We start from the raw sequence: 22,415 nt of genomic DNA, 5'->3' as shown, positions 1-22,415 counted from the left end.
TGTGAGTACAGGTACATAAGTATGTGTACACGTAAAAGTCAGAGGACCACCTTGGATATTGTTCCTTGGGCGCTATCTACCTTTTTTTTGTTTTGTTTTGTTTTGTTTGTCACAAGTCTCTCATTGGTCTAAAACATGCCAAAGCAAACTAAGCTAGATTCTCTGGCCAACAAGCCCCAGGGATCTGCCTGTCTCTACCTCCCATTACTGGAATTATAAACATATGCCACACACTCAACTTAAAAAAAATTGAAAGGAATGAGAAAAAAAGGCTTCTGGAACTCAAACTAACATTCTCTTACAGACTGCTATATACCCTGCAATCAACACATTCTTTAAGGGCAAATTATTTCTACTATATTCGTAAAACACAAGTTGTCATAAAGCATGCTTTACACTGGGTGGTGGTAGTGCACGCCTATAATCTTAGCACTAGGGAGACAGGCAGGCAGATCTCTCTGAGTTTGAAGCCAGCCTGGTCTACAGAGCGAGATCCAGGACAGCCAAGACATAGAGAAACCCTGTCTGGGGGACAGGGGAGGGAGGGGGGACGACCAAGATAAAAAAACATAAAACATGCTTGACATAATCAATAGCCACTTATGAAAATAAAAGAATGCCTTGTTTCTGAAAGATACAGAAATTAATATAATATTCATTAGTTTTCAAAAATACGATTTTTCAGTATCTTATAATTTGCAGGTGAGAAAAACCAGAAAATGGTGAAGCATAACTACAACCAGATCACTGTCAAATCACTTGTGTTTTTTTTTTTTAAAAAACACAAGTAACTGAAAAACAGAAAACTTAAATGAAAAGAAACAAACTTACCTATTGGCACTGTACCTTCAATTTGAACTTCTTTAAAACATTAGCAATAATCCACTATTTATAATTCTACCACTCCTGCTTCTTGACTGTTTATTAGTTTGCTGGGTTATCGAATTATAAGTTTTCACTCAGTGCAAACCTACCATAGGTGGTGCCACCTCATCCATCAGCTTCAGCGCCAGGTTCTGAGCTTCGTCTCGAATTTTGTCTTTGGCATCTCCCATTCTGTCTATTAAAGCTGTGGTAACTAAAGGGGGAAGAGTAGGTATTTACAATGTCACCACAAACCTACAAATAGCCACTGTTTCCATAAATAATTATGAAATTAAGTTCCTTAGTCATGAGTTCAAGTGAAAACAATCAACAAATTTCAATGTAGTATGTACAGTCATATCCACTTAGGACAGTGCTCAAAACCAGACAAACAATATTATTCTATTTGGAGGTATGTATGTGGTCAAGATCCATAGACAAGCAAGTAAATACTTCCCTCCAGGTTATGACAGGGGAGACCTCTGGTAGTGTGAAAAAGTTTCCTCAGGAAGCATAGACAGGGATACTTCAAAGACCTGGCAGACTTAAGTTTCTGAACCCAGGCATAGTCAAGGGTTAGTTTTATAATTATTCTTTAAATTGCATGTTATGCATTCTTGTTGGACACATTTCACAACTAACAAACAGAAACAAAAACAAAAGCATAAGTCTAGGTTTTAAAGGAGAAGTAGAAGAAATGAAATTTAAAAGAGGGATACACTTATCTAGTTTACTTACAGATTACAGTGTAATCAAGGAGCGGGAGCGGGGTGGGGGTGGGGAAGCCTTCAAGCCTGGTATGAAAGGAAGCACATGCTTTAATCCCAGAAACGGGGAGGCTCTCAGGCAGCAGGGGGGAGAGTTCCAGGCCAGCCTGGATTACAGAGAGAACATGCCACAATAAAACAAAAATCAGCCCTCACAATTAAAATCATGAACATGGGGCTGCAGAGATGGCTCAGTGGTTAAGAGCACTGGCTGCTCTTCCAGAGGACCTGGGTTCGATCCCCAGCACTCACATGGCAGCTCAAAACCATTCAGAACTCCAGCTCCAAGAGATCCAATGCCTTCTTCTGGCTTCCATAGGTATCACATATGCAGACATTCATTCAGGCAAAAGATCCATATATAAAATAAAATAGTAATAATAAATGTATTCAATCATAAACCAATATAAGTACTGTTCATGAATAGGAATATGGCTCTGTAGTCTAGTGCTTGCTGGACAGTACAAGACCCTGGATTCTACCCCAGCACCATTTTAACAAATAAGCACCACCACATGAGTCAGTGGGCACAATGAAAATCTTTTCTTCTTTTTGTTTAGATGTAGTATTAACAGGAATCATTCAGTATCTGTTAGACTGGCTATTATGGGAATCTCTGCTTCTTCTAAATCACAGAACATAATAGTAAAAAATAAATTACCTCATTTAATCCTTATAACAATACTATTAGATTACAATACTATTAGGTAGTAAAACCAGTGTTTACTTATAATTTAGTAGTTGGGACTCTGTGTGTGTGTGTGTGTGTGTGTGTGTGTGTGTGTGTGTGTGTGTGTGTGTTGGCATCCATAAAAACAGTAACAAGGAAAAAGACACTCTGTTCCTGAGAGGTAGAATTTAACTACAAAAGAAATTCAGATATTGGACCAAATAGGGGTTCATTTTAATACTAAAAAGTATTTTAGGCCACATGTAAAATTTGATGGCATATACCTGTATCTCAATACTAGGGGTTGGGGAATTGGAGGCAGCAAGATCCCAAGTTCAAGGCAGCCCAGGTTACATAGTGAATTCAAGACAAAACTGGGATGAGGCCAGTCTGGGGAACATGGGAAGTTCCAGTCTACAGAGCGAAATCCAAACCAAAACTATTGGTGAAATTATTAAGGCCACTCCACGTAGTTAAAAGGAAGATTTATTTAGTGGGTGACTTACAAATGAAGGGATAGGTAGATTATGGGGGTCTGGGGAAGGTGTATCGCAATTCAGCGGTGTTCTCTGGAGCTCTGCTCAGTCAACCTCCACAGTCTAGGGTCCAGCAACAGAGAGAGCGCTCCCATCCAGGTCTCGGGTCTTCAGACACCTCCCTTGGCCCCGCCTCGTAGGCGTGACAATTGCCAGAGTCTCAATGGGGGTTGGAATTTCCAGATCCAAGCTGGAATGGCTACCCACTACATCTCCCCCTTTTTGTCTAAATAAGAAAGTTCTAAACCAGTACAAGACTATATATAAAGGAATGGTTATCAAATATTGTCCAGGAATAATGAAGGATAATGACCTAGATAAGATGGAACTACAACCAACCTGACTGATCCACCCTTCCCAGACTCCAGTTTGGAGCTTCTGCCTCCTCCCTGAGGCAATGAAATAAGTATTCTTTTCCCGAGTGAGGCTCCTTCCCAGACCTGTTCTCCTCCTGCTCCCTTCTCTGTGCTAGTGCTGTGAATATCACTCTATATAAATAAAACACTGATGGCCAGTGACTAGGCAGGAAGTATAGGCGGGACAAGGAGAGAGGAGAATTGGTGAAACAGGAAGAAGCAGGAGAGACACTGCAGCCACCACCAGGACAAACAGCATGTAAAGACGCCGGTAAGCCACAAGCCACGTGGCGAGGTATAGATTTATAAAAATGGGTTAATTTAAGATAAAAGAACAGTTAGCAAGAAGCCTGCCACAGCCATACAGTTTATAAGTAATATAAGTGTCTGAGGGATTATTTTATATGTGGATTGTGGGACTGCGGGGCTTGGTGGAACCTGGAGAGAAGCCCTCCAGCTACAAATGGCGCCCAACGGCTCAAGTTTCCACCTTAAACCTGAAAATATTTAATAACCAATTCTAAACAGAGCCAAAACCAAGTTCCTGCTTCATGTTTCATACGGGCAGCTAGATGCCTCAAAATGCGGGTTTGAACACTGGCGGGTTCCTGGCGTGTGCGTTTCACCACCATGGTGGAAATGAGGCGTCTGCCAGCGGCACATTAAGCTGTGTGGTAGATTTAGTCTTTACTAGTATTAAAAAAAAAAAAAAAAAAAAAAAGAGGTTTCTGGGCTACACGCTGCTTTGATAAAAGCATAGACCTACTATTTCTGAGACTTGATGACTCCCAGAGCTGGGGAAAACGTACCACCGCCATGTTGAAAAGCTGAAGGGGGTGGAGCCAGCAGCCACAGTGCCGTTTCAGGATTAAAAGGCTACAGTTTAAAGCAATAGGCTCACAAAAAGACTGATTCAGATAAAATCATTTACAATGTGTGTAAAATATACGTAGGCTTCAAAGAGACAAAAAAAATAAATTAATATAAAAAGCCATGCAATGAGCCCAGGACCTGGTACCATTGCCTAGATGCCTCCCAAACAGATCAAGCCAATCAACTGTCTCACCTATTCAGAGGGCCTGATCCAGTTGGGGGGCCCCTCAGCCTTTGGTTCATAGTTCATGTTCATGTGTTTCCATTCATTTGGCTATCTGTCCCTATCCAACCTTGGTTTCAACAATTCTTACTCATATAAACCCTCCTCTTTCTCGCTAATTAGACTCCTGGAGCTCCACCCGGGGCCTAGCTGTGGATCTCTGCATCCAGATTCCTCAGTCCTTGGATGGGGTTTCTGGCACAACTATTAGGGTGTTTGGCCATCCCATCACCAGAGTAGGTCAGTCCCGGCTGTCTCTCGGCCACTGCTAGCAGTCTGTTGTGGGGGTATCTTTGTGGATTTCTGTGGGCCTCTTTAGCACTTTGTTTCTTCCTTTTCTTGTGTGGTCTAGGTGTTAATAGTTTTCATTCTATTGGTATTGTAAAATGTAAAATTACTCTACAAGACATAAAGCTTAGAACTGAGTGTCCTGAAGACTCTGGCACCATATTGCACCATTTAGAGTTTAGACTATCTGCTAAATTTTTATACTACAAACTTTATTAAACTTGGTTACCATAAACCAGAGTTAGTGATCAGCCTCAGTGTGAACAGATCACTTATGAAGCAAGACACTGAGTCCATACTCTCTTCAGAACTGTATCTAACGCTCTAATTACCAAGCTATGTGCAAATCTCTTTTTGGAACTAGAGATGAAATGGAACAGTACTCCCAATGTTTCAAGAACACATTTTTACTTTTAATGTACAAAGGACTGATGTACACATGAATTCACAGATGTTGCAGCACGCACAGGACTACACGGGACAGCAACACTGAGAAAGGAAAGTGGATAGGCTCCTACCCCTAACCAAGAAGCTATCTGCAACTGACACCAGCTGGCAAAGGAAAAACTGGTTTTTTGCAAGGGACTCTCACTGGGATATTATGCACACTTAAGGGTAGGCCCCATGCCCAGCAGTAGATGGCCAACACAAAATGAATTCAATGGTGTTTTTGTAGACTTTCTGTCTCATATTGCTGTGTTTGGGCATTTTTTTGTCTTAGTGGTTTTTTACTTGTCTATGATGGGTTTTATGTGTGTGTTTGTTATAGTTCTTCTCTGGAGTTTTTCTGTTTTGTTGTTTACTTTCTAAAGAGAGAGAAAGAAAGGTCGAGGAGTTGGGAGGATCTGGGAGGTTTAAAGAACCTTTAGGTCATGATTTAATTTGATTCTTTCCTTTTATAAAGACTCTTTTAAAAGTGTTTTATATTTGCTTTTTATTTTGTTTGGGGGGCACATATGCCATGGCATGTGCATGGAGGTGAGAGGACAATCTGCAGTAGTTAGTTCTTTATACCATGTGGGCTCTGGGAATGGAACTCAGGTCATCAGACTGTTGATAAACACTTTTATCTACTAAGCCATTGTATTGGCCCTATACAGAATTAGGTAGTCTGTTTAAGACCTGTGATAGGATTAAACAAGAAAGCAAATTTGAGCCAGGGGGCGGTGGCGCATGCCTATAATCCCAGCACTCAGGAGGCAGAGCCAGGCGGATCTCTGTGAGTTCGAGGCCAGCCTGGTCTCCAAAGCAAGTTCCAGGAAAAGTGCAAAGCTACACAGAGAAACTCTGTCTCGAAAAACCAAAAAAAGAAAAAAAAAAAAAAAAGAAAGAAAGAAAGCAAATTTGAGGTACACCAGTTCTTGAAGAACATGCAGATATACTATCTACTCTCCAAGTCAGAAATATGTGATAATACTCTTCCAGAAACACAATCAATACTTTTAAAGGAGGCTTCCAATAAATGGGAGCAAATTAAGATTAAGTTTTCCCATCATAGCACATGAGCTCACAAGAAATAAGTTCAAATTTTACAAAGGGTCTTCAAAGTGAAAACAATATTGACTAACAGTAACTCTGCAGAAAGACCAAAATAAATAAAAAATAAAAATAAAAATAAAAAGCAAAGCAAAGCTCTATGGACCCAGGAAAAAAGAAGCTGTAATTCAACTTCAACTCATATTTACACATAAGAGAAGATCAGGCACACCTTATTATCCAATTTCTCAAAGTCCAAAGTATGGACTCTTATTTTTAAAATTCCCATTTATGCACTCAAGTACATCTACAAACATGTTTTCAAAGCATGTTTTTTAACATCTACTATCAGTTTTAAGCAGGACACAGACAGTAAAAAATCTCTCTTCAGAAGCCATTAACACTAAGGGTGGGAACTGCCAAGTAGTGATTAAAAGTAAAAACCAAGAAACCTATTTGAGAAAAGACGGGAAAAAAAAAATAGAAAAATTGACATAATTAGGTGGTATACCAAACATGAAAAAGTTGATCAAAGATATTTGAAAGTAGTGTAATAATATGTTGACATTGTGAGCATTAACTTAAACCACAAAAGAAAGCCACTAACAATTTAAGGTTGTATTTCTCTATGTTGCTATAAAATAGGACCAAACTCATTCATAAAGCATTCTAAAATGCACAGGAATATCACACATGTTTAGTCAAAGCCAACTGCATCGCTGCATTATGAGAGCAGCAGCTTCGAGTAGCACAATGAGCACGCAGCAAGCATATCTAACTGCTGCTCAGAGTAAAGCCAACAAACGGTGACAAAGAAACAGAACTGATGGAGGCTTCTGGGGCAGGCTAACCACAGGAACTTTACTCATCCTAACAATAAGAACTTATGGGACCGGAGTACAGCTCAGGGTTAATGTTGTGTGCCTAGTGTGCAAGACTCAGGCTCCACATCACACAAGACAAAAGCAAGGCTTTGTATTTCTTTCATTTTGCTGTAACTCACTGTTATTATATTTCATAAAATATTGGTCTGAACAGACTTCTCCATAGATAGTGTGAAAAACAGCAATGTAGCTGGCATGGTGGCACACATCTTTAATCCCAGCACCTGAGAGGCAGAGGGAATAGGATCTCTGTGAGTTTGAGGCCAGCCTGGTTTACAAAGTGAGTTCCAGGCCTGCCAAGACCACTCAAAACAATAAACACACACACACACACACACACACACACACACACACACACACACACAAAACCCACAGCATGTAAGTTATATTATAAATGTTGTCATTTTACAAAAAATGAGATACACTAAAAAAGATGACATAAATACTTATTAACAGTATCCAGAAGGTTGTGTTGTCTTGTTGCTTTTGCTTTCTGCAGAACTGTAATTATCTATTTAAGAAGCTTTCAACTCTTTTTGAGTAAACTACAATGCTAAAGTGCCATAGTCTGGGCTGTAGGAGGGAAAAAAATTTTATATATATATACACACACACACACACACACACACACACACACACACACACACACATATTAGAGAGAGAGAGACAGAGAGAGGAAGAGAGACAGAGACAGGGTTTCTCTGTGTAGCCCTGGCTGTCCTGGAACTCATTCTGTAGACCAGGCTGACCTCGAACTCAGAGATCCTATTGCCCGCCTCTACCTCCTGATTGCTGGGATTAAAGGCATGTACCACTACTGCCCAGCTCAAATTATTTTTTTTTAATTGACTTTAATTTAATGTGTCTATATGTCTGTGTATGCTGTGTGTGTACAAGTACCTTCAAAGTCCAGAAGATCTCCTGGAGCTAAAATTAGAAATGGTTGGGAACAGCCTGCTGTGAGTGCTGAGAATCTAACTTAGACCTGCTGAAGAACAAGAGCTTTAACTGCTGAATCATCACTCCAGTCCCCAAACTAAATGTTTTCTAAATTTATAGAAACTAATTCTGTTTAACAAAAACTCGAAGAAAAAGTCACTATATCAAACTCCACAACGATTCTTAAAGTTAACTTACCCATTGGTACATAAGATTTAAATCGTGTCGACAATCTATCCACAAAGGCACTTAAAATCTCCAATCCTAATAATGATACCTGCAAACAGAAAGAGATTTAATGAATACAAATTACTGACACATATTGTAAGATCAGTATATAATTTTTTTTTTTTTTTTTTTTTTTAGACAGGGTTTCTCTGTGTTGTTTTGGTGCCTGTCCTGGATCTCACTCTGTAGACCAGGCTGGCCTCGAACTCACAGAGATCCGCCTGGCTCTGCCTCCCGAGTGCTGGGATTCAAGGCGTGCGCCACCACCGCCTGGCAGTATATAATTTTTAATATACAGCATATTACTAACATTTTTTTAAATGAGGTTTAGCTGGGTATGGTGGCACAGGCCTTTAATTCCACACTCAGGAAGCAGAAGCAGGAAGATCTCTATGAGTTCAAGGCCAGCCTGGTCCACACAGTGAGTTCCAGACTAGCCACTGGTACACAGTCAGACCCTGGTTCAAAATAATAAAATTAATTTTTAAAATTTTAGTAAGATTGTTATATTCAGAGGTAGGCAGTCATGGCATTGAGTATCTACTCTCAAACACATCAGTAGTAACAATTTGTAAATGTAGAGAAAAACAGTGATAAAGCACATTTGGCAAAAATTTAGTAACTAATTAATTAGATAATAGTTACACAGAGGTTTAGTGACTATACTTTTCACTTTGCAATGTGTTCTAAATAAAACAGTAAGAAATCCAATAATACCTTTGATCACAAAGGAATTTCAGTTTCTGTTCAGAATGTAAAGACTAGAAAATAAAATCAGTCCTATTACAGTAACAAAAAAATATTTATCTACAAAATAATAACTGTTCTTGAATGCACGAGAAAGCTGAGGTTGTCAAACAGCGGTTCTCACCCTTCCTAATACTGTGATCCTTTACCACAGTTCCTCATGTTGTGGAGACCCCCAATGATAACATTATTTTTGTTGCTACTTCATAACTGTACTTTTGTTACTGTTATGAATCATAATATAGTATCTGTGTTTTCTGATGGTCTTAGGCAACCCCTGTGAAAGAACTGTTCAACCCTCAAAGGTTGAAAACCACTGTTGTAGTATAACCAGCCAGTCTAAAATCTCAAAAAAAAAAAAAAAAGACATATACAACTGAAAAGTCCACAAGCAACAAGAGGCAAATGAAGCCACGGGACATGGGATAAGAAGAATTCCACTGTATTTAACAAATTGTTAGTAGCTAAATGTGGGCTAGTATGGAAACTCTTTTTTAAGTATTTTTGAGTCTTTTCTTTATTATTTTTGTGTATATGGGTATTTCGCTTATATATGTCTATGCACCACATACATGCAGTGTCTATGGAGACCAGAAGAGAGTGTTAGATCCCCTTGGCAATGGAGTTATAGAAGGTTGCGAGCCAACATATGAGTGCTGGGAACTGACCCTGTGTCCTCTGGAAGAGCAGTTCTTAACTGATGAGCCATGTCTCCAGCCCTTAGCGAGAAAACTCTTAAATATCGAGAGGCACAGGAAAGTTCAGACCCACTCTCAGACTCCAGTTTGACCACACAAATTACTCTATAATTAAGACCCACTGCAGCTGGTGGAGGTCTTGGGGAAGAGCACAGCCTATGCAGCAAAGGCATCAATGCTTTCAGTGCCCTTGTCTTCTAGAAAAGAACAGCTTAACTTGAAGTACTGAGTGAAGAACATCCAGTACTCAATGCCTAGGGCACAAGTAAATAAACTGTAGTGGAGGGAAGGAGCTGTCTACCTCAGAATGAAACAGAAAACCATCCTCAACCCAAACTATCCAGGTGAGGGGTTGTCTCTGATAAAGCCTCACCCGAAGGCTTTGGGCAAAGAGCCTCCAAAGACTGAATCTGGGCCAGAAAATTTAGGAGACTGGTCCCACACCTCACAATCAGGCTACCAAGAACAAGAGCATAGGAAAGAGGGTTTTACAGGAAATAGGGAAGGACGAAAGCAGAGGGTTGATCAGAAATACTGAAGAAAACCCCCTATCAAACTAACCCAGAAGAACCAGAAGCAAATAGAAACCAACAGCAACCATAGCAACTACAACACACAGACCTGCTGTGGCGTGAACCTACGACCCTGAATTAAGAAGCCCAACTGAGCTAGCCGGGCCCCCAATCAGAAGGCCTCCAATTAGCAGGAAGTACTATTAAAAAAAAAAAAAAAACAAAACAAAAACTATGCCAATTCCCAAAATATTGTTTATAAATATTTATTTTCATTTAAAGGGGGTTGGTTATAAATGGTTAATGGTCATAGTCAATCTCTTTCTAAAGAAAAAAGGAGGATAGATAGGATAAGATAATAAGGTAGATTATTGTATCTACTTGTAAACTAAATTAGCAACTATCAGTTTTAGATAATTTACATTAGTATAGATTTTTATATATTGTTACAAATGTAAAATTATTTTTCTATTCCTGTTTAATTTGTATATTGATACAAAGTCAAAACTATACTTGTCATATAGTACATATGTTCCTACTTCTGATTAAAATATTTTTGTATATTGATACAAATGTAAAATTATATTTGTCATAATGTGTGTATGTTCTACTTATGTTTAGGATATTTTGTATATTGATACAAATTAAGGATATTCTGTCATATTGCACTATACATTTCTACCCAATTAAGATATTTTTGAATATGTCACAATTTCGAGGTCATTGTCCTTAGGCTGTACATCTGTTTAGAGACTGTTTACTTTATAATATGAAGCTTTAGTCTTTAAGCTACATAGGTTGATAAAAATTACAGGTTAATAGTCACCCATGCTTGTCAAACTCATGGTCATATTAGTTAGGTTTTCTAGATAAACAGAGATATATCTCAGATGGATAGGTAATCTTCAAACACTTCAAGGACCTAGAGAATGTGACATGTAAATGTTTTAATAACTTAGAATTCTGTTGACATGAGACACAATTGCTCCTGACAGCACCAATCTACTCCCAAGAGGACTTTGGACATCAAATTCACTATATATGAAGTTTGTCTTCTTCTTGATATAAATGGCCTATTGGGCAAAGATCTGCTCTTTGCCTGCTGGATGAGCAGGACACAGGGAAAGTGACTGCTGAACCTTGCCAAGACAGGGTAGGACAGCCTTTCAAATTTTCCTGATTCTGAAAATGGTCTGTCAGATATTCTAGGCCAATGACCAAAAATGGATGCCCCAACGCTACAGAGAAACACTGGGTGACTGTCCAGGTAGCCAGTTGTTTCTATCATTTCTTGCATTTTTCAGAAGTCACTTGCTTGTACTTCTTGCTTACTCGGGTAATATGATTTCCTTTCTCAGGTCTTTGATGAAATTAAAAGACTAGATAGTTATAATTATAATTTTGCTTAGTTATGATAAGAGGTAAATTAGATATAAAACTTTAGATTCACCAAGGTAAGATAGACAATTGAATGTTTTTCTCTAATTTTGTCAAATACAAATAGACTAAATATTGTAACTGTAATTCTTTTCCTTTTTCTTTCTTCTTTATTTATTTATTTGTTGTTGTTGGTTTTTTCATGACAAGGTTTCTCTGTGTAGCTTTGGAGGCTATCCTGGAACTCACTCTATAGACTAGGCTGGCCTCGAACTAACAGAGATCCATTTGCCTCTGCCTCTCAAGTGCTGGGATTAAAGGTGTGTGCCACCATGCCCAGCCATATCTGTAATTCTTGCTTGTAACTGTTTCATTACATGTAATTTTACTATGTTAAAGTTAAAACCTTCCTTTTTGATCAGACAGAAAAGGGGAAATGCTGTAGGATATCTTTCCATATGCTGTGAATATGTTTTATTACCACTGGTTAAATAAAGAAGCTGCTCTGGTCTATAGCAAGGCAGGAAATCCAAACAGAGAGACAGGAAGGAAAGGATGGAGTCAGGGACACGCCAGCTAGTTGCCTAAGAAGAATGATGTGAAAGTACCGGTAAGCCACTGGCCACGTGGCAATACATAAGATTAATAGAAATAAGTTAATTTAAGATGTAAGAACTAGCTAATAATAAGACTGAGCCATACGCTAGTTTGTAATTAGTATTAAGCCTCTGAATGATTATTTTATAAGCTGCTACGGGACCAAGTGGGACAAAGAAAAGGCTCCAGGTACACAGACCTAACTCAACTCCTGACTAGACTGATTACATAGCACTACACTGTAAGTGTAGCAGAAGGAAAAGGTGCTACTTCAAAGATAACTATCATTTAATTTACTCTTAAGTTTCTTGACTACTCCACAATTTTTTCAACTAATAAGTATGAGGCACAGGAAAGAATAAAAGGTAGGAGATTGGGACCCCAGTATCAAGGGCAAAGTCATCAACAAACAAAATACAACGTACAGATCTGAAGTGTAAGTTTAAGGAAAAGATTCATGTGTTTGCAGCACAGGATGCAGACCTGAACCGCCTTGGATCAGTCCCTAGCAGAGGGCAAGTGGAGTGGTGACCAACAAGGACCCAACCCAACCTTATTCTAAAAGAACAGTAGTGAAAGGGGCTCCAGACACAGGTTAGGTGGTGAAGTGTGTGCCTGTCGTACACGAGACCCTGACTTTAATCTCCAGTACCATGTACACTGGACATGACAGAGGATGGCAACCATGGAGGCTGTGCTCCACAGGGAGTTTAAAAATAATTTTAAAAGCAAAAAAAACCAGACAACGTGTGACTAAATAAGGAATTTCAGCACAGAGGTAGAAATTTTGGGAAGTATTTTAAAAAATGGCAAAAAGAGGACCAGTTCAACCTCTGGGACCCACATAAAGATGGAGAGGATGGAGAGAACCAACTCCACAAAGTTATCCTCAGCCTCCACATGCACACCATGGCATATGTGTATTCCCACCAGCACACTATCCCCTCCCCGAAACACACACACACACACACACACACACACACACACACACACACACACACACACACACGCCTAGTTGGGTATCTACTACTGTGATAAACACCATGACCAAAGCAACTTGGGAGGAAAGCGTTAACGTCATCTTACAGTTTACACTGTAAACTTTACAGCCAATCATTACGGCAAGTTGGCAGAAAATCAAGACATGAACCTTTGTGCATAGTGGTGTATCCCAGCACTTGGGAGGCAGAGGCAGCTGAATCTCTGTAAGTTTGAGGCCAGCCTGCTCTACATACTGAATTCCAGGACAGCTAGGGCTATGTGGAGAGACCATGCTTCAAAAAAAAAAAAAAAAAAAAAAAAAAGACCCTGAAGGCAGAGGCGATGGAGAAACACTGCTTACTACTGGCTTGTTCCTCACTGCTCACTCAACTTGCTTTGCTTAGCACAGGACCACCTGCACAGAAGTGGCACTGCTCACGGGAGTCTGGACCCTCCCACGTCAATCTAAAATTAATCAAGAAAATGCCTCACAGACTTGCCTATAAGCCAATGTCCTGAAGACATTTTCTCAATTGGCGTTCCCTCTTCTCAGATGATGCTAGCTTGTGCCAAGTTGACAAAACAAACAAAAACTAACACACATTATCATCATCATCATCATAACAGTAATACAAAAAACTTTTAAATAAATAAATATTAAAACAAACCAAAGAGAGGGACTGGGGCTGTAGTTCAATTGATAGAAATCTTGACTGACTCGTGTAAGTCCTTACATAAGATTCCCAGCATTGCATAAAGCAGGTGCCATGGCCCATCCATAACCCCAGAACTCAGGAAGAAATGCAGGATGATCAAAAAAGAATTCAGGACTACAAGAGCTGACCAAAACAAAACAGAAAGAAAGGAAGGAAGGAAGGAAGGAAGGAAGGAAGGAAGGAAGGGAGAAAGAACTCAAGATCATCCTTGCCTACAAAAAAGAAAGTCCCCGGCCAGTCTGGGTTACATGAGATCATGTCTCAAAAATAAGTAAGTAATCACTAAAATGACTGATACTCTAAGTGAATACTAAAACTAATGAGTTCAATAAAGCCCTGAGATTAAAGGTTGCTATAAAAGTCAATTGTGTTACACAGAGAAACCCTGTCTCAAAAAACCAAAAAAGTCATTGTGCTAGGAGTAGTGGTACACACCTCTAGTTCGAGCAGAGGCAGAGGCCAAGTCTATATAGCAACTTCCAGGACAGTCTGGATAGAGCTTTCTTTAGACCCCGTCTCAAAATGAAACAAACAAATCAATTGTGGAAATCATTGCTATGATTCTAGTACCCAAAAACCTAAAGCACGAAAATCACAAATAGAAGGTCAACCTGAGCTGCAGAATGAGACCCTGCTGCAAAAACAATGTCTCTACACGCTAGCATTCAAAACCCTGAGGCTACATATTACAGTCTGGATGTCAATGGACCCCAAAAAGTCAAGGGTTTGAACACTTGGTCCTCAGGTAGTGGCACTGCCTTGAGAGCATATGGAAACTCTGGGATTATGACCTATCTAGCAGACATGAATTGCTGGAGACAGGCCTGGAAGTTGATACCCACCTCTGGTTCTGGCTTGAACTCTAAGCTCCTTGATCCACCAGGACATGAAGCAGCCATACCAGAAGTTCCCACGGCCACAAAAAGAACAGCCCCAGCCTCCATGCCTCCTAGACCAAGATGAACTGATACCCTTCCTCCCTGAAAGATTCTGTCACCGAACAAGTAACTAATACACCCAGAAAATACTTAGAACAATTATAGGAAATAAAAAATGCTAATAAAATAATGCAAGATGAGCTAAATAAGTTCAGGATTGGAAAAATGCAATCCAAATCAAACTCACAGCAGGATTTATTTGTTCAGAGACAAACTGATCTTGAAATAAACAAACAAATAAATGAATAGTACACTATCATATCAATACTGAAAAAATAAATTAAAAAAAAATTAAATCAGGGTTGGGGATTTAGCTCAGTGGTAGAGCACTTGCCTAGCAAGCGCCAGGCCCTGGGTTCGATCCTCAGCTCAAAAAAACAAAACAAAACAAAAAACAAAAAAACTAAATCAAATTACCAGATTTTAAGACTTTATATGATGCTACAGCAATCAAGGAAGTATAGCTGGAAGTATAGCTGGGACTGGAGAGATGGTTCAGCAGTTAAGAGCACTGACTGCTCTTCCAAAGGACACAGGTTCAAGGCCAGTTGAGGCCACATGGCCGATCACAATAGTCCCCAACTCTAGTACTAGGAGAGCGTAGGCCCAGTTATGGCCTAAGGAACAAGGCATGTATGTGGTCACAGACATACATGCAGGCAAAACACCCATACACATAAAAGTAATTAATTTCTTAAAAAGGAAGTATAGCTATTAAAAAGAATGAACACAGAGTTTCATGAAATAGAAGACAATACAAAATAGACAAAAACTAGCTAACTGATATCTAACAACTATACAAAGGCATCCAATAAAGAGATTAATCTTTAAACAAATGTTGCTATAATTAGATGTCAGCATGCAAAACAAATATGCTTCAACTTACACATTACATCATTTACAAAAATTAAGCAAAAACCAGATCAAAGACATAAATGAAAATTACTTTCATTAAAAATGAAGTTATTGTTTAGCCAAACAGAGGTGGTGAACACCTTTAATCCCAGCGCTTGGGAGGCAGAGGCAGGTGGAAATCTGTTAGTTTGAGGCCAGCCTAGTCTACAGAGTAAGTTCCAGGATAGTCAGGGCTACACAGAGAAATCCTGTCTCAAAAAACAAACAAACAAAAAAAGAAGTTATTCTTAACAGCGCGTGGTTCACCAAAGTGGCTCATTTTAATCACTTTAATTTTTGCAGCGTATGCAGGTCCTCATGTGTGCTATGCAGGTGGTGTACCACCGAGCTACACCAGCCCTTTGAAAACAAAGCAAGCCTAAACCCAGACCCAGTCAGGAGCCTAACACACACAGACAAACTGCTCCAATTTACCTGACTCTGAACACAAAACAAACTGCAACAAACAAAAAACAAGAACTGTTTTTAGATTCTTCAGTTCTTCAAAGCCAAACTTTAAGGGTTTTGTTTTGTTTGTTTGTTTTTAATCTTAAAACTAAAAGTTATTAAGTCAGGCCTGGGGCTGAGGGGATGATGGTTCAATTTACAGCCAAATGTGACAACCTGAGTTCAATCCCTGAAACCCAAATGGCCGAAGTAGAGTACCAACTCCTAGGGGCCACCCTAAAGTCCAGGACTTTAAATTAAGTTGGTTAAAGAAGTTTTGTGGTTTCCCTATCTATCTTCAATCGCATTGGCTCGGGTATGAAGGAGAGCTGAGTTAACCACAACTGCATTTCATCAAATGAGGACCATAAAACAAGAACGAAGAAGATGAGAATCGAGAATTAAAAGTCAGGAGGTGAGTTCGAGGACAGCCTGGTCTACACAGCAATTTCCAGGGCAGCCAGGGCTACTTAGAAAGATCAGGTCTCAAAAATAAAATAAAGTTAAATTAAATGAGAGAGAGAAAAAGAGACAGCATTCTTAATGAAGCCAAGTGTGATGGTATACACACCTGTAATTCCAGTATTTCTGAGGTGGAGGTTAAGAGGTTACAAATTCAAGGTCAGCCTAAACAATAATGCTAGAACCTGTCTCTCTTTCCAAAAAGTTTTATAAAAGGGGTCTTAATAAAAGAGATGTCTCATGAGGTAGTCAAAACCAATTTTTCATGAGTATATGATGTACACAGGGGAGAATGGTACATCTCTGTGTGTTGTGTGTATCTACACATCAGACAACAACCTCAGGTGTTGGTCTTAACTTCCACCTTGTTGGAAACAGGGTCTCTTCTTGTTTTGCCTATGTGTACCATACGCTAGCTAGCCAGCTAGCCAGGGATGCACTTGTCTCTGCCTTCCATCTCCCAAAGGTGTACTAGGATTACAGATGCATGCTCTCCATAATCAGTCTTTATGCAGAGTACAGGGATTCAAACTCAGGTCTTCATACTTCTGTGGCAAGCTGTTTACCCACTGAGCCATTTCCCCAGCCCAATTAGTCAAACTCTTCCAAATTCACGTACACTGAAGAAATGAAGTTTGCTAATACACCACTTGCAAAGTCTTAGTCACCAACAACCACTCATCTATAACGGTCTGAGCTGGTGTGGAGGCATTCCAGCAATTACATGTTCTGTTGCAGCCGCATGACTATTGTTAGTCAGACTGGCATGTCTACAGGTTCTGCATTCTCAGATTCAACTGACATCACACAGAAAATATTTGGGGAGAAAACCTAAGTCTATGTTGAACATCTACAGACTTTCTTCCTTTATCATTAACCCCTGAACAACACAATATAACAAGTATTCACACTGTATTAGGCAATGTGGAATAGCACACAGGAGCTTGAGGCAGGAGACCTGAAAGCATACTAGGTTACAGAGTAAAGCCCTGAGAGAAAGGCTAACACTCAACTTCACGGAAAATCACTCCAGACCAATTCTCATGTATGCGCCCAGACTGGCAACACAAAGAGACAATGTTAAAAGTAAAAAGAATTAAAAACAACCCGGATGTTCATCCCACCCAGCAAGTAAATAAGAACAGACAAAAATCAGTAAGCAATGATGAGAGGTAAACCTTGACTCCTTTCTCTTAACCAAAACTGGTAAACTTGGAATACCAAAATGGCTCAGCAGGTAGAGGCACTTGCCACCAAGCCTGATAGCCTGAGTTCAATGCCCAGAACCCCTGTGGGATGTTCTGTATGTTAAATGTGTTGCTCTGATTAGTTAATAAATAAAACACTGATTGGCCAGTAGCCAGGCAGGAAGTATAGGCGGGACAAAGAGAGAAGAGAATTCTGGGAAGTGGAAGGCTGAGGAAGAGAGACACTGCCAGCCTCCGTGATAAGAAGCAACATGTTAAGATACTAGTAAGCCACGAACTACATGGCAACTTATAGATTAATAAAAATGGGTTAATTTAAGATATAAAGCTGGGCGGTGGTGGTGCACGCCTTTAATCCCAGCGCTTGGGAGGCTGAGGCAGGCGGATCTTTGTGAGTTTGAGGCCAGCCTGGTCTACACAGAGCGAGATCCAGGACAGGCACAAAGCTACACAGAGAAACCTGTCTCGAAAAACAAACAAACAAACAAAAAAAAAAAAGATAGAAGAACAGTTAGCAAGAAACCTGCCACAGCCATACAGTTTGTAAGCAATATAAGTCTCTGTGTTTACTTGGTGGGTGTGAGCAGCTGTGGGACTGGCACTGACAGAGATTTGTCCTGACCGTGGGCCAGGCAGGAAAACTCTAGCTACACAGAACCCTTGTGGTGGAAACCGACTCCTTCAAGTTGTCCTCTGACCATCCCTATCACCCCACCCCACCCCACACACACTCAGCAAAACACAATAAAACGGGTATATTTTAAGAATGTAGTATTTAACAGGAAATATGACTTAGGTAATACTGATATTATTGGAAGGTATAGGAATGTCAAATGGGGCCTAACAAGATGGTTCAGGGGGCCACTGGGTACAGGCAGTTACAACCTGAGTTTGATTCCCCAGGACCCACATGATAAAAGGAGAGGAATGGCTCCCATAAGTTATTCTTTGGCCTATATGTGGACTGGGGCACAAGTGTGCACCTAAGCCACCCCCCCAACACATACACACAAACACACATAAATAAATAAATAAATAAATAAATAAATAAATAAATAAATAAATAAAAAATGGGCTGTGATCTTAGAATCCCAGAAATAAAATACTAGCACATTCATTAGCTTAGCACTATGTAAATGCTAGTTATTATTTTCAGTAGACAGGATGTAAATGTTATTAATCATTAAAAGGCACACAATAGAAAAAGAGCATTCAAGTTCTTTCCTGCTAATTTAGCCAGGCTCTGACCTAAGCCAAGATACTTAGGTCATCTTTTCTACAAAGTAAAAAAAGGGTACAGTCTTCTTAAAGCCATCCTATAGAGTAAATGACATCATGCAAATTCAGCACTTATGACAGAGCTTAAGACTCACAAGGACAGCTTTTAAATGGTGATTTTCATTTTCACAATATTTAAGGGGGAAATTTTATTAACATAATATTGCTACAAAATCTACAAAACTTTTAACAAAACTCAAATACCAGAGTATACATCACATATATGCCCATTCCTGTGATCGTAAGTCCATAGTTAGGACTTTTCCACCAGACGCAAGACCTCGACCATCTACTTCATATTTTAACTTTGATATTAAACAATTGTTCCAACGTAGCCTCATCAAAACCAAACTTTACTCTTCCTTCGTCCTCTGGTCTCCATTCAGCAGATAGCATGCATATCCTACTGCTCAAGAAGGCAGTAACTCTAATTCCTGTTTCTCTCAATCCTCACACTAACCTAAAATAAAATCTGCAGCTAGCTTTCACATTCCACAACAAAAGTCCTACTAGACCTACCACAAATCACATCACAGATGTTCGGCTCTGTGTGGTGGTATACGCCTCTAATACCAACACTAAGGAGGCAGAGGCAAATGGATCTCTGTGAGGTCGAGGCCAGCTTGGTCTACATAGCAAGTTCCAGACCAGCCAGAGCTATACAGAGACCCTAAGTCTTAGTTACTGTTCTACTGTTATGAAGAGACACCATGCTGTAGATATTGCTCTGCATGCTGTGAATGTGTTGCTCTGATGGGTTAATAAATAAAGTGCTGATTGGCAGTAGCCAGGCAGGAAGTATAGGTGGGACAAAGAGAGAGGAGAATTCTGGGAAGAGAAAGGCTGAGTCAGGAGACGCTGCCAGCCGCCGCCACCATGAGAAGCAAGTTGTAAAGTACTGGTAAGCCACAAGCCACATGGCAATTTATAGATTAATAGAAATGGGTTAATTTAAGACATAAGAACTAGATAGCAAAAAGCCTGCCACGGCCATACAGTTTATAAGTAATATAAGTCTCTGTGTGTTTACTTAGGTCTGAGTGGCTGCGGGCCCGAGCAGGACTGGAGAAAACTCCAGCTACAACACCATGACCAAGGCAACTTACAGGAGACAGCATTTAATTGAGGGCTTGCTTACAGTTTCAGAGGATTAGTCCATGAACATCACAGTGGGAAACAGATGGGCATGGCACTAAAACATTAGCTGAGAGCTTATATCCTGACCCCAAAATCCTGACTAGGCTGGCATGGGCTTTTGAGACCTCAAGGCCCACCCTCAGTGACACACCTCCAAGATGGCCACACCTCCTAACCCTCCCTAAACATCCCACCGACAGAGGATTCAGATATGTGAGCCTAAGGGGCCATTCTCATTCAAGCCACTACATCCTGTCTCAAAAAAAAAAAAAAAAAAGTCCACTTCTCAGCACTGCCACTGCTACCAAACCTTGGGCTTTTTGTTATTCCTTTACTTTCCAACTAAAGGACTGTCCCTCATAGAAACCCTCTACCACATTGAGAATATGATCAGACATCCTCAGATATACAGTGAGTTTAAGGCCAGCCTAAGCAACGTGAAAACCTGTCTCAAAAAAAAAAAAAAACTGAATCCTTTACATCTGTATATCCACTTGGCAGTTTAAGAGCACTGACTGCTCTTCCAGAAGACCCAGATTCTATTCCCAGCATCTACAGGGCAGTTTATAACCTTCCAGTTACAACTCCAGTTCCAAGGAATTCAAATGCCGTCTTCTGCACCAGCTATGCACACAGCACTCAGACATACGTGCATGCAGAACATCCACACGCAAACAATACAATAAAGAATCATTGTTAAAAAATTAAAAATAAACCAAGAATTGTGGCACACACCTTTGACCCCAGCATGGGAGGGGCAGGGACAGACACAGGCAGGTCTACAAAGTGAGTTCCAGGTTAGCCAGGGCTACATAGTGAAAAGTGAGATCTTGTATAAATAAATAAATAAATAAATAAATAAATAAATAAATAAATAAATAAATAAGTAAATAAGTAAATAAGTAAGTAACAGGCTCATTACAATAAAAATGCCCTCTGTCTAACAATATTAGAAAAAAATATGCTAAAAAATTAAGCACTGAGGACAAGTAATTCCTAAAGGAGAGAAAATTGAGTGACCCGTGCCCTTGAGTAGAAAAGGCACAGCATCTAACAGCAGAGCCAAGGAACTGGCACAAGGAAGGAAGACGGGCACTTTCACCCAACTAACAGAAAAGAGTGCTGTGGGATGGTCTGTATGTCAAATTACTCCGAATGGTCAATAAATAAAACACTGATTGGTCAGTGGCTAGGCAGGAAGTATAGGCGGGACTAACAGAGAGGAGAAAAGAAAGAACAGGAAGGCAGAAGGAGACACTGCCAGTCGCCTGCCATGACAAGCACCATGTGAAGATGCCATGTGGCAAGGTATAAATATATGGAAATGGATTAATTTAAGATATAAGAACAGTTAGCAAGAAGCCTGCCACGGCCATACAGTTTGTAAGTAATATAAGTCTCTGTGTTTACTTGGTCGGGTCTGAGCGGCTGTTGAGCGGCTGTGGGACTGGCGGGTGATAGAGATTTGTCCTGACTGTGGGCAAGGCAGGAAAACTCTAGCTACAAAAGAGAGACCAGTAAGCAGTGCCACCAGAAAGTGTTTAGATAGTGCAGTATCTAGAGATAGACTCAAGCGGTCTCAGGCCACAGCATCTTGTGAGGAACATGGAAAGAATGTGTGAACCTCAGGCACTTCCCTTAAGGATTGCACTTCCCTTAAGGATTCTAACCAATTAACTGGAAGCTCAGAGACGTGACAGAAAACTTGGGATACTGTGGCATCACAACTGCCACTTGCTGACAAACATCTGAAGACTGCGAAGGTTTGAAGGCAATCCTACTGTCGATATGGAGAATGCAGCAGCACATCAGTTTTCACTGGAGAGGGTGAGCAACATTACTAAAGGGCTGACTGCCCACAACAGCCAATGCTGCAGCACAGCATAAACCAGCCATGCTGAGTGGACAGATGCCTTTCTTACACAGTAATGGTACCTCGCTAATTTCTTCAAAAGAAATTAATACTTCCCGATTGGTAACCATATTTTAGTAAATATTAACTTTTCCCAAACCTTTTTTTTTCAAAGACAGGGTCTCATTATATAGTCCAATTTGGCCTCAAACTCACTATCTAGCTCAAACTGACCTTGCTCTTAAGATCCTCCTCCCTGAGCCTTCCAAGTGCAACTTTATTATAGGTATGTGTCACCACAGCTAGCTTTTCTTCAAACTTAAAAAAAAAAAAAAAGGTAAGAATAAAGAGAAAAGATGTAACGGAACATTAAGGTGTGAATTCTCAAACTCCATTACCTTTAGGGGAAACATTTTCTTCAGTGATGTATCCACTAGTAAGATCCCATGCTCCTGTAAAGGACCCCT

The 22,415-nt window shown here is 40.0% G+C and overlaps 1 protein-coding gene across 27 annotated transcripts in view; it reads right to left on the bottom strand.

Moving 5' to 3' along the window:
- Nucleotides 1-22,415, bottom strand: part of Clasp2 (cytoplasmic linker associated protein 2) — a 193,826-nt gene that overhangs the window by 169,699 nt on the left and 1,712 nt on the right. For all 27 annotated transcript variants that reach the window (XM_028892946.1, XM_028892952.1, XM_028892947.1 and 24 more), the window contains exons 2-3: nt 8,075-8,153; nt 975-1,078 (exon numbers count right to left, since the gene is read on the bottom strand). In XM_028892946.1, coding sequence (XP_028748779.1) covers nt 975-1,078; nt 8,075-8,153 — 183 coding nt within the window. The remainder of the gene's footprint in view (nt 1-974; nt 1,079-8,074; nt 8,154-22,415) is intronic.

This window comes from Peromyscus leucopus, chromosome 7 (assembly GCF_004664715.2).
Source record: "Peromyscus leucopus breed LL Stock chromosome 7, UCI_PerLeu_2.1, whole genome shotgun sequence".
NCBI lineage: Eukaryota > Metazoa > Chordata > Mammalia > Rodentia > Cricetidae > Peromyscus > Peromyscus leucopus.
This window is presented reverse-complemented; position numbering and strand designations above follow the sequence as displayed.